This window comes from Phodopus roborovskii, unplaced genomic scaffold (genome assembly GCF_943737965.1).
Source record: "Phodopus roborovskii unplaced genomic scaffold, PHOROB, whole genome shotgun sequence".
NCBI classification, from domain to species: domain Eukaryota; kingdom Metazoa; phylum Chordata; class Mammalia; order Rodentia; family Cricetidae; genus Phodopus; species Phodopus roborovskii.
Genome location: NW_026125665.1, coordinates 2,045,236 through 2,061,432, shown reverse-complemented (window position 1 = coordinate 2,061,432; position 16,197 = coordinate 2,045,236). Strand labels below are relative to the sequence as shown.

The 16,197-nt window shown below is 50.4% G+C and overlaps 1 protein-coding gene across 5 annotated transcripts in view; it reads right to left on the bottom strand.

Annotated features, from left to right (window-relative positions):
• Eps15l1 (epidermal growth factor receptor pathway substrate 15 like 1) overlaps positions 1–16,197 on the bottom strand; it is a 78,589-nt gene that overhangs the window by 2,325 nt on the left and 60,067 nt on the right. For 2 of the 5 annotated variants that reach the window (XM_051178191.1, XM_051178192.1), the window contains exons 22-23: positions 13,981–14,113; positions 2,030–2,235 (exon numbers count right to left, since the gene is read on the bottom strand). The exons of 1 other annotated variant lie outside the window; for it this stretch is intronic. In XM_051178191.1, the coding sequence (XP_051034148.1) occupies positions 2,030–2,235; positions 13,981–14,113 (339 nt within the window). Of the gene's footprint in view, positions 1–2,029; positions 2,236–13,980; positions 14,114–16,197 lie in introns of those variants that run through there. 2 more of the 5 variants (XM_051178194.1, XM_051178195.1) reach the window with 2 other exon arrangements.

Genomic DNA, 16,197 nt, shown 5'->3' with positions numbered 1-16,197 from the left:
GACATCAGTTTCCAGAAGCCAAAACTAATCAGGCTGTTTCCCACAGGTGATGACAGCCTTTTATGAGCTTGCACAGTATTAAAGTCCCAATGAGCCTAGAAAGCAGACTCCCAGCCCTGGGAGACACAAAACCCTATGAGGTCCTGTACCCATTGGGTCCCTGCCATCAGAGAGAAATGTGCTGTGATGATGGGGACAGAGGCCAGGCCAGGGCCGGCAGGGTTTGGTTTCCCATCTGCAGATGAGAATGTTTAAAACTGGGTATGGGTATATCAGAGCACCCAGCCTGGGCGAAACCCAAACAACAAACAGATAAACTTGAAAACTAAAACAGAAGCCAGTAACTACTCTGGGACAACAGAGTCGTTAGCCCAGCCACAGCTTGGAACCTGGTGTTTACTGAGCAGGGGAATGGGGTGCTCTGGCGGTATGGGCACAGGAAGTGAATGTCTTTTCAGAAAGGCCACAGTCATTTCTCTACACTGTGGTTCAGCCCCACCACCACTCTCCCCTACCCAAACTGAGCACTGCAGGCACGGGGCGACGGCAGTGCCCTACTATTCGTTTGTTTAAATGGACTTAGCCCAGGCTAACCTGCAATTCCTGGTCCTCCTGCCTTCATCTGCCCGGTGCAGAGCTGGGTACACACTCCACCCACAGCACCAGCCCTGGCCTTGTTCGTTAATACTTTCCGCCAGAAAATAAACCTGATGCTATTCAATAAACTCAACATGCTTCTGTCTCTGATTTTTACTAATAATGTCACCTTTCTAAAGGCACACTGTGTGCACTGTCAAGAGAAACAAATGGGCTTCAGTTTGGAAGTCACAGGTCTCCTTGGGCCACGAAAGGGCAGGGCCAATGTATATTACTCTTTTTAGACATCTCCCCGTGTACTTCAGGCTAGCCTCAACCTAAGATCCTCCTGTCCTCCCGTCTCAGTTTCTCAGGACTGGGATAAGAGCTGGGGAGGACCTGGGTATTTACTATGTCCTGATACAAATGCTTTTAGTTTTTTGTTTGATTTTTTTTTTTTTTTTTGAGTGGGAATGGAACCTGGGGTCACATGTGGACCCTGCCTGCCTGCCTATCACCATCCTCAGCCCTCCAGGTCTGTTTGGAGGCAAATTAAGTCCTGGGTTTATCTCAAAGGAAGAAAAATAAATAAGTAAACACAGTAGTAATCCCAAAGTCTCCCTTGACAACCTAAGGAGGAACTTCACAAACACAAAGGAAAGATTTTGGGAAAATGGGCACATCTGAAAGGGTAAAATGGATTATGGGAATAGCGCAATCAGAGTGCAGGCTGCCCTGAGGTGGTGGAGGGTGCTCAAGGACCCAGGGCTGGCTCTAAACTGACAGCAGGGCAGTTGTTGGTGAGAGCCCAGGCTGATTCCAGGAAGCCCCTGGCCTGGGCAAGTGGCCTCTCTGAACCCTTGGAAAAGAGAAGAGGCTCCAGGGTGGTTGTCTAGGTAGGATTCTTTTTCACTGTAGATAATAAATCAAACAGTAATTGGGGGAGGGGAGAAAACCCACAAAACAACAGAACAGAAAGTAACCAAATCTCTAATTCTTGGACATCCTGCCTGGACTCTTCTCCTACATGCATAATGTGTACTTGGTCATGACCACCGACCCCCTGACCTTCCTTGAGGCCACAGAACCTGATGAAATGTTTAGTCTTAGGAAGTGCCTGCCTGCTCAGCCTCCAAAACTCAATAAGCCAGGGTGGTGGCACACACCTTTAGTTCCAACACTTGGGAGGCAGAGGCAGATGGACCATTTCACAAACAAAAACTCAGTGAACACAACAGCCTCTGAAGGACAAAGATCACATAGCCACTGAGCACAGAGGCAGGCACACTGCGTACGTGCCACCCTCCTGGGAGAAACCTCATCTTCCTGTAATAGATGGATGGCAGGAAGTGCCAGCAGAGGGAGGAGCAGAGTCTTTAGCTGCAGAAGGACCCCCACCCGCAAGCAGCAGCAAGCCAGGCAGGAAAGGTGGCCAAGGGAGGACTCAACTTACAGAGGTGAAGTCGGCAAAGCCGGAGGAAGAGGCCTTAGGAGGTTTAGCTGAAGAGGAGGGGGCAAATGGATCTTTGCCACTAAATGGGTCCCCAAACCCCTTTTTATTTTGGAACGGGTCGCCGCTGTCAGCCCCGAGTGGCTGGAATGGATCAGGGGACTCAGGGAAGGCTGAAGAACCCAGTTGGCTTACAGGTGTACTCTGACCTGGAAAGTTTAAGGGGAAAAACAAAACAAAAACAGAAAAAAAAAAAAAAAAAAAAGAAAGAAAAGAAACACAAGTTACTATGACAGGGCGGTGTGCAGAGTGGGGTCTGGTTGTCTCTCTGGGGAGAGCAGTGGCCCTGGGGACTATGACTTTGTGTGTGTGGGGGTCTGGAACCCATGACCCCACGCCCATTCTGTACTTGTTAACAGCGTGGAGTTAATATTCTATAATAACACAGAACAGAGGTGCAATAAGGTTTCGAGCGGTGCCAGAAGAGTGATTTAATAGTTGTAAAGTTATTTCTGAGCGGGGGCTCAAGCACTCCAGGGTGGGCCTTGAACTCATCTTCTTGCCTCACCCTAGTAAGTGATGGGATGCTAGGCGTGTGCCACCCACCACACCTGGCCCAAGATCACTTCAGAGCACACAAATGCACACTGACCTACCAGCAGCTAAATTGGACTGGTCTTTAGCAGTTAAGAACATATACCGGTTTTGCTGAGAACTCAAGTTTGGTTCCCAGGACCCAGATCCTGGTTCTGAGGTATCACTGGCCCACATTTCCTATGTGTTCATTCAGAGAATTCTTAAGAGTAAGTCTAGCAGGCTGTTTGCATGTGACTCAATTTAGCCCAGCTCATCACACTTTTCCAGTCACAGCTGAGCAGACACACATTGACAACTTCTAAGGATAGCAAGAGTGGACAGGGAGGTCTCCCTGATGATGAAGCCATAGGCAAAGCCTCTAGCTAGTTAAGACTACAGGGCATGATTACAGGTAACAAACACCAAACACACACAAGAGGTGAACCCCAAGCCTGGCTTGTTCAGAAACCCCCTTTGCTTTCCAGGCCAGCTCAGTACTCCTGCCTGAGCACAGGGTCCAGACTTTGAACATGGCTGAGACACAGCTCCCTGGAGTTAATGAACTACCCACACCAGCTCTCATGGTTCCAGAGTCATCATTCAGAAAGAAGCTAGAGAGGTTGATCCTGGACACCTGCCTTCCACCTGTTAGAACTAGCTCATGGCCTGATGGCAGTCTGGCTGACATGACTTCTGAGCAGGTAAAGGGCTTGTCACCAAGCCTGACAACCTGAGCCACCCCAAGCACCAATAGGGAAAGAGAGCGGTAGCTTCCACAAGCTGTTCTGACTTATGTGTGTACTACAGCAAATGAGTAAATGCCAAAGGCCCAGCACAGTATTCTGCTCCCCCAGACCACTGAACAGCTCCCTACCCCACTCCAGCTATCCAGGGCTCCAAGCTCTGCTCTGGGGCACATGGAGGGAAGGTCTAAGGCCTAGTTAGCCTCAGTCTCCTCATGTGAGGTGCAGGAACAAGAGACTGGTGTTATTGGGGTGCTGTGTCTGGCTTGTACCTGATAGAGCCTGGGCTGCAGCTCTCTTCTGAAAGCATTAATGGCAGCCTGGGCCCAGACAGCTGTAAAGTGCAATAGTCAGATCCAGGGTGTCTCCCAGCTTCACTTAAACCAGAGGTGTGGCACCATGAGAAAAAAAGTTTCACATGGTAGTAACCTGGTGTCACCATCAGGAGACAAGAACCTGACAGGGTAACCAAGGGTTCCTGCAGCTGTCATAGGACACATCTGGAGTGGGGCCCAGTGAATGAGGGCACAGCAAATACATGCCTATGGGAGAAGTCCAGTCAGCATCACTGCACTGTCCCTTTAGGACTACTGTTCCCGTGTTAAAAAAAAAAAAAACAAAAAACCTTTGGTAGGGTCTTACTGTGTAGACCAGGCTAAACTCCTGATGGCTGGGAATAAAGGCACACACCAGTACACCTAGCCTTCCTTCTGGATTTCTGCCCACGTCATGGTCACAGACCTGGAGACCCTGTCAGAAGGGCAAGTACACACCTTGTTCCACAGAAGCTTCAACGCTTACCTCTCCCAAATATTCCTGCTGGTCAGTCCCCAGAAGGCAGGCAGCAAAAGCTGGGGGAGGCTTGCAAGGTTCCAGCACAGTTTTGGTACTGACAGAGGGTCTAACCGTTGTCCTGGGCCCTTTTCCTTAGTTCCCAGACTTCTGGGAACATAAGCACATCCTGTGTCCCAGGAGCCTCAGTCAAGGAAACCCAGCAAAGGGAATGTGACATGAGAGAGGTGCCCGTCCTCATTTGGGTGCCCTCTGTTCACTGTCCCTATAACTTCCAACTTAAACCAACCCCCTCGTGCCAGGGGCCCTGCCACAGAGACCTCCCCACCAGCCCATCATGCACTCTGCATTATCTATCTCGGGCAAACCCTTCCTCCCATCTGCACAGTCCATCCACATCCAAGGTCATCCCCCTTGTGGAGGCTGCTCCAGTGTCCATTTGTTGCCTGGCTCAGAGACCTCCCTGTCACACTGCCTCTGTGGCTCTTGTGAAAAAGCCTGGAGGCTAAGTCACTTACTGTATGTTTTCCCATTCTCTTCTCAATCGCTGGAATCTATATTCCTGAGTCTGGACCTCACTCCCCATCCTCAGTGCCCAGCTAGGAGCTGGGAGGGAGGGCTGAGCACCTCTGACTGAATGTGGCTCTTTATGGCAGGAAATCTGAGTTCCCTAAGTACCCGAGCACCAGAAAAGCCCCAGGACTACAATGACTCTCCTCCCAGCCTTCTGAAGTAATCCCAAACCTGGGCACTCTCAAACTAGATGCCATCGGATGCAACCATGGTTTCTGAAACCCATCCTCACTATGCACACACACCAACTCATGCCCCTGTGCAGTCCTAGTACTTGGCAAGGTCCTAGGCTAGAGGCTGGACCAGCTGGCCCCTGGAGGGTCATGAAGAATGCAGGGGCCTCCCACAGTCCCCACCCAGCCTGTGCTGCCTGTTCAACCTGACTCCATATCCCACCATCAAGTTCATTGCTAGAAGTCCTGACCTCCGTCTCTGCAGAGCAGGTCATTTACTAGAAACAGGATTGTTTGTTGAGAAAGCGTCTTATGTAGCCCAGGCTGGCTTTGACCACACTATGTAGCCTGTCATCCCTGTACTTGGGAGGCTGAGGCAGGATCATGACTTTGAAGCAGACTGTATTACATAGTCAGCCCCATCTCAAATAAAAACAAGGGTGGGGGCGCTTGTTCAGTATGGAGTGAAGCCCAGGGTTTCATTCTCTCCCACTAAAAACTGGGCGTGGTCAGCCACGCCTTTGGTTCTAGTACAGGGGCTGCTGAGGCAGGAGGACCAGGAGTTCAAGTTCATTACTAGCTCTAGAGTCTGAGGCCAGCCTGGGCTACATGAGACCCCATCTCAAAGACAATGGACAACATGAATTTAAGAATAGGGCATTTCTTGCAGGGTGTGCTGAAGCTGGAAAGATTTGAAAACGTCTGAGCAGGGGTAGGATACAACTAGCCACTTCTGAACCTCTCTTCATATATTTGATGAAGAATTCTTTCTACCCTGACCTGGGGAATTAAAACAAAACAAAACAAAACACAAAAACTGTTTTGCTGGGAGGGGTGGTCAGGATTCCAGCCAGCTGCAGCCAAGTGAGACGAAGGCTTCTGAGAACAGAGAGGCAATCAGAGATGAAAAGAGCCTTTCACACCAAGACTCCCTGCAGCCGGAACCGTTATTTAGAAATCGCAACTACACTCACGAAACCCGCCAGCAGCAACTGCTGTCTCTTGTTTCAGAGGGCAGCGAACGGTTTTCTCTTGGGTGCCTGTTTTGGTGCTACTCTGCAGGCGGCGGCAGGTCCCTGCCACTTGCAGGGTGGCATGGCCATGGATTGTATGCACGGTTGAGCAATGATGGAAGGCCCTAACCATGGCTTCCCACTTGGCACCCTGATTTATTTTTGGTGGCTGTATTGTTTCAACGGTGGGTCTAGTTCCTGCTTTTATGTAACCACTTCTGCTAACTCCTCATTTGCTTTCCCTCTTTTCTGAGGTGGAGCTGCTCCTGAGTGTGACAAAGTCACTCTGTCTGCCCCAGCAGTAGGAAGCAAGGTCACAGTGCTTTTGGCTCTTGGGACATGAGTATGGAGAGATGGCTGTGGAAAGGGATCAGAATAAACTAAAGAAGACTGAGGCAGGAATTGGAAGCCTGAGGACAGTGTGGGCTATATATGGAGGCCGTATCTCAAGATAAAATAGGCAAAATGGCTCAGCAGACAAAGATGCTTACTCCCAAGCCTGATTATCTGAGTTTGAGCCCCAAATTCACATAGTGGAAAAAAACTGACCCCTGACAGCTGCCCTCTGACCTTCACCTGTGTACCACTGACCAATGTGCACAAAAAGCAAATAAATGTAGTAAACCAAAAACAAAATAAAAACAAAGTCCCAATGAAAGAATTGCTTGGCCATATATGCTTGGCACATACCTTTGATTGGAATACTCTGGTAGGGGGAATCTCTAGAGTTTGGTGCCAGCCAGGGACTGGCTCTGAGACAGCCAGCACCAACAACAAAGTTACACTTAGCAAATTGGTGCCTGCTAAGCGATGCCACAGCAGGTATGGCACCCCTGGTCCATGCTCCCCAGCCTGCTGCGCTAGCTGAGGGGACTGAGGAGGCACACAGAAGGCCTTAAGTGGAAACCACAGCAGTTTCAACAGCCGCCCGAGCGGTGTACCGAAACCACACACAGCACTGACTTCGGCAAAAACAACACGAACCCCATGGTTTACCACAGCACACTCTTGCTAAAAAAAAGTTACTCAGTGGCCAGCCCCACCCTGGTAAGAATGTCTTTAATTTTCGAGGCTGTTTATCTCCCAGTACACAGAGCCAGCACATCCATAGACTAGAAGTCACAGAAGCGCCTTCACCTTTCTTTGCTTGCTTTTCGGGGATCCCCGGAGCCATTCCCAGAGCCAGGCTTGAATAATACACCAGGATCTCAATAATCAGCTCCAGGAGGGGTGACTCTCTCAATTCAAGGACAGTCAGAGGTCTGGGGTGCAGGGTCCCTAGAAATCTGACTAAGGAGAATATCAAATATCAGGACCAGGCTCAAGTGTCAGCAGAGTCCACTTGTCTGGTATGGGAAGCCCTGAACTCTACCCAGCACTCTGAAGGCTGTAAGGCAGCCCCCTGGATCAGGAGTTCCAGGCAAGCCAGCCTGGGCTATAGGGTGACAATTCCTTCTGTCAAAAGGGGAAAATTAAAACAAAACAAACCAAGAGAGTGTGTGCTTGCCTCTGCCAAACTCTGAGTTCTGTTGACACAATTCACTGCTGTACTTAGAAAACGCAGTCAGATGAGAGATAAGTACAGGAAAAACACCCCTTAAAAAAGACCCCTTTGTAGAAAACAAAGACCAAAGGTTTGTGGTCAGGGCAGCTGCCCCACCCCAGTCATTCCCCTCTCCAACCCAGGACGCTCCCACACTACTCTGCACCCAAACGCCGTCAGTGTCTTTTATCCTAATCAGCATTGGTCATTCATATTGCCAGGCTTCTTCGAGTCCTTTTGTTGGGAATCAGGTGAGGGACATTACACCAGGCAAAGGACTCCATTCGTCACCAGGGATCTCATCCCTTTCTGCCCCAACAAAACATAGACTAAGTGGGGACAGAGGAGAGAGAGAAATCAGATTGCCTGACTCAAACTTTCAACTGCCACGAGGAGAGTCTTTTCTGCTCACACCTCCATTCTCCTGCTGACTCGCTCTGGCAGCCTCTTCAGGCTTGCAGACAGGGGTCCTGCACACTGGCAGATCAGAGCACAGCATAGCAGTGCAACCCAGGAGATAAAAATCTGAGGTCCCGGATCACATCACGGTGCTGACATTTCCCACCAAAAATATTTACCAATTTTTGAGAAGACTTGCTTGGCGCATTGGAGGGGACAGGATGAGGTTTAGGTCCGAGTTATCCCCACCTGTGCTTGGGCTGTTTTTGTCTGCTGTGGAGCGGGCAGGGGTCATGGGAATCACTGAGGCTGGCAGAACGGCTGGACATGGTGTCTCTCCACCACGAAAAGGGAAGAAGGTGGCCACTTGCTTCGGGTTCACAAAAGACAAATGGATTTGTATCGAGAAAGACAATTTTCTGTTAGTTTTCACAAAGGCTTCCCTGATCTCTAACAAGGGACTGGTGAAGTGGGAGACATTAGCCTACAGAAAAAACAGGCTGGGGGCTGGGCTGATACCAGAGGCTACAAACCACCTGTCCTGTATTCTGTCGTTTGTTTTTGGTGTTTCTGACACAGAGTTTCACTCTGCAGCCCCAGTGGGACCATGTCCCCATGTGCATAAGCATACACCATCACCATGCCTGGCACCTGTCAGTCTGCACAGCAGTACAGACTGACAGGTCTCCCACTGAACTCAGAAAAGACACTTGCTTGTTTGTTCACAGCACCTTTAACACGATCCTTCGATTCCAGTGGGTGCTCAGGGAGATGCTATCTGCAGAGAAGCCAGGCTGTGGGGAGTCCTAAGTGCCTGCTATGCACAGTCATGGAGGTTGCCAGGGTCCCTTCTTTGTTCTTCCCTGTAAGGGCCAACATAGCCAAAATGCTACCTCTGTGAACGGCAGGGAGATGCATGCCCACATTTAACAAAGTCACCACAGACTGTGATGTCTGCAGTGGAAACGAATGCCCTGTGGTGGAAAGGGTCACAGATCTCACGGAGGGGCCCAGGGAGAGCTTGGGGGGAGGGTCCTTACTTAGCTCTCTATATGGTCAGATTTCTGACAAGCCAGAGGGCTGGGCAGGCTGTACCTGGAGCCCTAGCCTGAGTCCATTAGGTGAGCCAACAGTGGACCCTCAGCTCAGTGAGGGCCTGGGAATTTAGTTGCTCCTGACCACTCACTACCACAGTTGCAGGTGGAAAGGAAAACTCTCCTTCTCTGGGCTTACATCCTGCAGGCCTCTCAGGACCTCCACTATCTGGATTGTGACACATCCCTGGAGGGGCGTTTACACATTACCAGATACCAGGAAATGGAGTTACAAGACACCTATTGGTGTGCTGAGGTGGACAAAGCTATTTTCCAACTGTTCTGCTAACGTTGCAGAACGGGAATTACCAGGCCACTGAAACCAGCTGGAGAAGTGTGGACTCCCTCACAGCCCGGGAGAGCAGCCCTTTCAGCACTCGGGTACCTCCTCAGCCAGCAACTGCAGCAGGCATTGGTTATACCAGGCTCTGGAACAGACCCTTCAGGGCTGCCTTGACAACAACAGGGCAGTGGGTGCACTGAGTGAGGGCAAGATGGGGTGCTGGTGCTCCACCAGTTTAGATGTCTTGGGCTGTTTGGGAGCCTTCTGCCCATCCTGGCTGGCTAGCAAATGCCAGAATCTTCCTGAAATGGAGCAAATGGGTCCCATTCTAAACTCTCCAGTGTACCGGCTGCATTATCTCTTTGCCACCATCGTGGGAACGGAATTAAAGTAGTTACATTCAGGGCAGAGGTGCTAACCACAGGCTCAGATGGCGATGCCATTTGACAATATGCAGCAACAAGAGGCTTGGGCACAGCATGGCCAGTGCCAGGGCCCAGACACACAGGGTCTGTCCTTGGTCTGGAACCTCACAGGAAGGTTGAGAGCACACTGGAGTGGACTGCTTACATCCCTAGAACATTCCCTGTGCCTGTATCCTGCAGGGCACTCTGCATAGATCTCACATGGGTGGGAGAGGACTTGTCTACCAGGGGAGAAGTGATGTTTTGCTTCTGCTTGGAAGGGACATCAAATTCAACACAAGGCCGGGCCAATCTCATGTGGCTTGGATGAGGGCTGCTCACTAACATAAGTGCACTGTTGGTGGCATTGTGGAGAAGGGGAAAAAAGCTGCCAAGACCTTAGTGCCATTGTGACCTGGCCTTGCAGGGGTGGTGGGGAGGTCATGAGTAGTAATAAAGATGATCATTAACTTGGGGAGAGGTTAAAGGTGAGTGGCTGGTGAGGGGGTGTCTCTGGGGCAGTGGGCAGGCTCTGCTGGGAGCCGCAGGGCAGCGCTGGCAGGAAGTGGCAGGGTGGGGCCCTCCAGGATCCCGCTATCTCAGGCAGCCCAATCACTGACGCCCACACAGCCGTTTCCTGCACTTAAAAAAATCTGTTTCTCTCTTTGCAAATCAACAACTTTTACCTAGAAACTTCAGCGGTGAGTTCTGACTGATCTCCATCTCTGTCCGTTGCAGAAAATACACCATTGTTTACCTGGGGGAGGTTTGCACTCACTCCAACTGGCAGTTTGCAGAGCTGTTTTGCATGTGCCTGAAAGCAGTCAGTTGCCTCAGGCTCAGACAAACACCTGCAGGTTATTTAATACCTTGATAGACCTTTCTAGAAAAGATCTCCAGGCACAAGAATGCAGCGCCTTCAAAACACCCAACTTCTGTGCACACCCCAGCAGCCTAAGACACACACTCTGGCTTCAAGGAAAAAACTATCTTCAGCATTGGGTGGGGAGGAGGTGAAGGACACTACAATAGATGCAACTGATCCCTATGTGAACTGAAACTGAGATAGGACAAACAGCAGATCCCAGGAGACCTGGAGCTGGGAGAAGGTAGAATATAACTGCATGCATGCCACCCAGACCCAAACTGGCACGCAGGGGACCCACCCCTGGGTGGCTGGGAGGGGAGCTGGGGGTGAACACACAATGCAGAGCAGGCCCTTCACAACATCACCATGCCAAGTGCTTTACTCAGAAGCCTGGGCCCAGGCTGTAGGAAACTAAGAAATTGGTGAGCTTTGGGCATGTGTCCAGGGTTCCCCAGGCACATCTGCCTGAGGCCCTCATACCCCCAAAGTAGCCTGATTGAACAATCCCTTAGATTCTTGTTGGACAGGTGGCCCACAGCTAAGTGGCCACTTCCAGGCACAGGGACCCAAGCAGAGCTTCAGACAGTCCCTGTCCCTGGGCTAGAAAAGCCCAGGCAGAAAAGTGGTGACATATCTTACACACAGGGCAGCCAGAATGAGGAAAGCCACTGTTGCTCATGATTTCTGCCAGAGTCAGGTAAAACAGTGAGTCTGGAGAAGCATTGCTGTTGCCATGCTTTCTCTGCCAGGTCCAACACCAATGGGGGTCCTTGGGAGCAGGGCACCTCTACCTCCTCCAACCCCGCTAGACATACTGGGACCAGCCCTCCCACTGCAGAACTCCACATCTGATATATCAAGGTCCAGTGCGATTAAGTGTGAGCCGCTGAAGGTGGCTACTGCTTTACACTGGTCATGTTATTTTCCTCAATGGAAAAAGGGTGGGCAAAAAAGCACCATTAAAAACAAAACAAAACAAATAACTAGGGCATGATGGGGCAGGAAGGAGGATTGAGTTTCAGGTCATCATAGAGATCCTGTCTCAAGCATTAGGTAAGATAAGGGTCCTACTTTAGCTTGACTATGTCCCTTCTTAAGTGGTCAGAAGACAGAAAGTGCCCTGGCTCCTGAGCAAGTCCAGCTGTGGGAGTTGGTCAGTCTGTACTGTTGCCCCATCCACTTGTGAAAGCATCTGTGGCACATGTGGTATGGATGGGACACAGTAAGAGGAAGTGCATGGTTGGGCTCCAAATCCATGCATGAACCAGGGACTTGATGCCAAATGCTTTCCCATCAAACAGGGCTAATTAACAGGTTAGTTAAGGCAGGGGAGGGTCCTAAGCTATGCATAGGTACCAGGTAGTGCCTGCATGGTTAGAGGCTAGCACGAGATTGACACAACCACAGCATGGGATACTGGACTCACATGCAACCCACACACATCTGTACCTACCACCCAGCAGCATGTACATGGCCGCACCTTTCTGTCCAGCTGCTGATTCTGGGTAGAGTGAAATGAAAAACGCTTAGGCCCCCCACAGGTGCTCTGCAGCTGCTCATGGATTACAGTGCACAAGAAAGCCCCAATTCTCAGGATGCTGGGACACTCCTGGCTGGGTTCTCCTGATTGTTGATGTAAGAGCAAATGGCAAACAGCAAGAGACAAGTGCTGGGGTAGGTGGGGACCAAGTGTAGATGCAGATGCCATCTTCCCCTGTGACTCTGCGTGGCCCCCTGTGCCCTCTTGTTCCCCTTCCTCTGTGGTAAGCAGGCATCATGTTGCCTACCCTGTCTATCTCATGGTCTCACTAGCATCTGAAGAGAGAGATAAGGGTTGCCCCAGGCCTCCTAAGGTCAGATGGCAAGAGCTCACAGGCACACCGAGGCACAATGGCTGTGACAGAACCAGGTCTGCATCATCAAAAAGCACCAGGTTCAGAACCTTAAACAGGGATGGCTGAGGGCCCTAGGGTCCCATCCTGGACCAATTCTCAAGAAGACTCAACTCTGATGCCAGGTAGCCGGGACCACTGAGCACTCAGCATTTCACAGGCTGCCCCTGCTCTCTATCCCAGCATGAGCAAAGGACACACACAGGAGGACATGGAGGGAGGCTATGTGGGACAGTGTCAGCACTGTTCCTGTGTCTCCATGACAGCAGGTAAGTGTGCTTTACAAGTGTGTAAGTAAATGTCTGTGGCACATCTGACACAGGCAGCGTGGCACAATGTGGGAATGCATGCTCACTTGACACTCAAATACTTGGTATGCAAAACATATACATAGGTGCGCACATATTTAGCCTTTGCTTTCAGAGTGCATGTGAGCCTTGAGTGATGAAATATGCATGTGGGTACATATGTGAACGAGGGGCATGTATGTGTAGGTGTGCACGTGTGTGTACATGCTCCATGAGGCTGCTAAGGTGGAGTGCAGGGTGCTGCTCTTGGTTGAAGGGCTCCCCTGTATTTCCAGATCAGTCTTTCACAGGGACCCTGCTTTCATCATATAATCTGATGGCCTGGGCACTGTCCCTAAGGGATACTGGTGATAGGAGGGGAGGGCAGTCTCTTCAGGATAACCCTCCCTCTGTCTACCTTCTGCAGCTGGGCTGTGTAAGAAGTGGTGCTCTCAGGGACTGAGTGACCTGGGCCACAAATGAAGTTACAGGTAGGTTCACTGGGCTGGAAGGTGTGTGTCACTAGGCTGCTGTGGACTGGTAACAGGTATGTGTGGCTGCAAATATATAGGTGTCCTGTGCCAGGAATAGCCTGGACAGCAGAGAGGGATGGATGCAGAGTAGACAGGAGTCTGCAGGGACAATTGTAGCCCTGAAGCCACCTGCTCTTATTAGGAACTGGGAAGGAGGTACTGCATATGTCAGTCACTCAGAAATGTTTCCTTTTTTTCAATATTGGACGTTGAAGTCAGGGCTTCAGGCAGACAAGGCAAGTGCTCCACTGCTGAGCCCCTAAGTTCTGTCCCCAGCCCACCACATGGGAATTACAAGTACTCAGAGTCTGCTGTGGGAGGGCACAGTGGTTCTCTCTGGACAGCAGGGTTCAGGACAGTGAGCTTAAAGGAAAGAGGGTAGGAAGCTCCTCTGGCAGCTTTCCCTTAATCAGCCAGGCAGGGTAAGAGAGACAGAGCATAGCCATCCCACCTATCAACACAGCCTGCTGCAGCCACTCCAGGCCCTCCCTTAGCCACTGTGAGTGAGAAGGGCATGAAGCCAGGCTGTTGGATGCTGAGGGATGAGGGACACTGATGCAGGTGCTTTTGGTGGGGATCCTTGTGGGGATGCTATCACGGCCTGGACCTCAGGACAGGGAAATAGCACAGCACACACAGCACATTCTGAGAGGGCAACAGAGCAGAGGGGAGACCCTCCTGCCCTGGGGTATGCGCTATTCTGGGCTGCTCAATGGAGGGGCCCTGTGCCCGCCGCCCTGTCCCCACCGGCGGGTGCCGCGAGAGGAGGAAGCGTACTGACCGCTGGGCGGTTTGGGCCGTGGAGGAGCGGGCTTCTTCGGAGGCAGAGCAGGAGTGTCCTGTTTACTTTTAAAGGGGTCATCTGAGAATCCTGTGCCTCCCAAGGAGGAGGAGAAGGGGCCAGAAGGTGGGGGCTGTAAGAGAGGACACGAAAGAGGCAAAAAATAGACATTAAAAAGAAGGCACTGGGCAAATGCTCCCGCACCAAGAGCCCTGGTAAGACCAGGGTCCTCTCAAGCCCCAGCTTTCCTCCACCCTCAAAAGCCAGGCCCTCTATATGAAAGGGAAGCCACCCAAGCAGCAGAGAGTAAACCTATCCCCTAATGGCCTTTCTTACTCCATTATGGGGTCTTTCCCAACTCAACACTATACACGGGTCTCTAGGACTTACACTAAAGATGCACATGGCCTCAGCTGGCCTGGTGCTGGGACAGACCCTCTCTATGACCCCAGATGCCTGTATGTTGCAGATGCCTGCCCACTGAGTAATTCAGGCCCAAGTGTCTGCTCCAATGACCACCCCCCCCATCTGCTGGCACAACCACACTACCTCCATTAACTCTACCCAGTCTTGGTTGCTACTTCCACTTCAGCTTGTTTCCCCTATCCAATGTTCAAGCCTCAACCAAATCAGCCCCAATTCCCATTTGAAACAAGACAGTTATAAGTAGATGTATGAGGAAATAGAGGAATGTGTGGAAGGATGGGTGGAAGGACAGACAAACATGTAGGTGAGGATGGATAGAACATGTAGATGGATTGGGAGAGTAGACTATGGGTGAACAGGTAGACAGATGGGCGAGTTGATAGCTATGTGGATTAACTGATAAATGTGTGGGAGGGTGGATAGATGAATGGGTGGATTGATTGAGTAAATAGGTGAATAGAAGGATGGGTGTGGAGGTGGATAGATGGTACAAAGGTCCACAATCACCAAGGAAGAAATTCTCACAACGAGTGCTCAAAGTCTAGATAAGGTTGGCCTGTAGGCATGGGAGAAGGGATTGTCTTGGTTACATGGGCTGAGGAGGAAAGAGCTGTCCACCATGGGTGGCACCATTCTTTAAGCAGGTAATCCTGGCCTCTATGAGCAGAGATAGAAAGATCTAAGCACAAATATGCATGCATTTATCCCCTACTCTTGACCATGGCTATGACTGACTATATCAAGTCCCACACAGTGATGGAATAACCTGCCCTACTCACCTCCTATAAAATTGCTTTTGCCAGGATATTTAATTACAGCAACATTAAAAAAAAAAAAAAAAAAAAAAAAAAACTAGGACAGATGAATGGAATAATGAGTAGATGGACAGTAGATACATACATGGGTAGACTGGTAGTGGGTAGTCTGGTTGATAAAGCTTCCCCCAGACTACCCACACTAGTAAAGAGAAAGGGAGAAGTGAGAGAGAGGTGGGTATGAGGGTAGATAGGCTGTTGGTATACAGGTGGAAAGGACAGCTGGGAGGGTAAACAAAAGACAGCACCATGGGGCTGATATAATAAAAATACTCTTAACATTCTTTAAGGCATATGTGTAATACGTCTTGGGCCTCATGTATGAGCCCATCTCAACAAACAAACAAACAAGGCTAGGTATAATAGCCCATGGAGCTCTGTGAGCCCCCCTGGGGATAAGTCCCACAGACCCCAGAGGAAGTTCAGCAGCTGGACCCCACTCTGATCTAAGCCCTGCCTGTCAACCTCAATCCATCTTGCAGTCAGAGCTTGTGGCTGGTGGGTGCCTGTGTATCAGCATCATAGGGATACAGTGGCTCTTACCTATGAGGGAGACAACCTGACAGACAGGCCAACAAACCACAGTGGCCAAATCATCTGTGATGCTCACAGGAAGAGCTGGAGCCTCATGTGGGAGAAAAATCACTTTATTTGTGTGGAGAAGGGGGTAAGAAACATTACTTTCTTTTGTTGGGTGGTCCTCGGTTTCCTGATCCTCCTGCCTCAGTGCTAGGAGGACAAGCAGGTACTACCACACTTGGTGGAGAGCAAGCAAATAGGAAGTGAAATGGGGATGGCAAGAAGGATTGCCATCAAGCCTGATAACCTGAGTTTGATTCCTGGACCTCCATGATGGAAAGAAGAAACTCCTGCAATTACAAGCGCACCTTGGGGCACTTGACACACTCATACAAATATAGTAACCAAAAAAAAAAAAAAAAATTAAAGTGAAATGTTTGGCAATGAGCAATGAAGA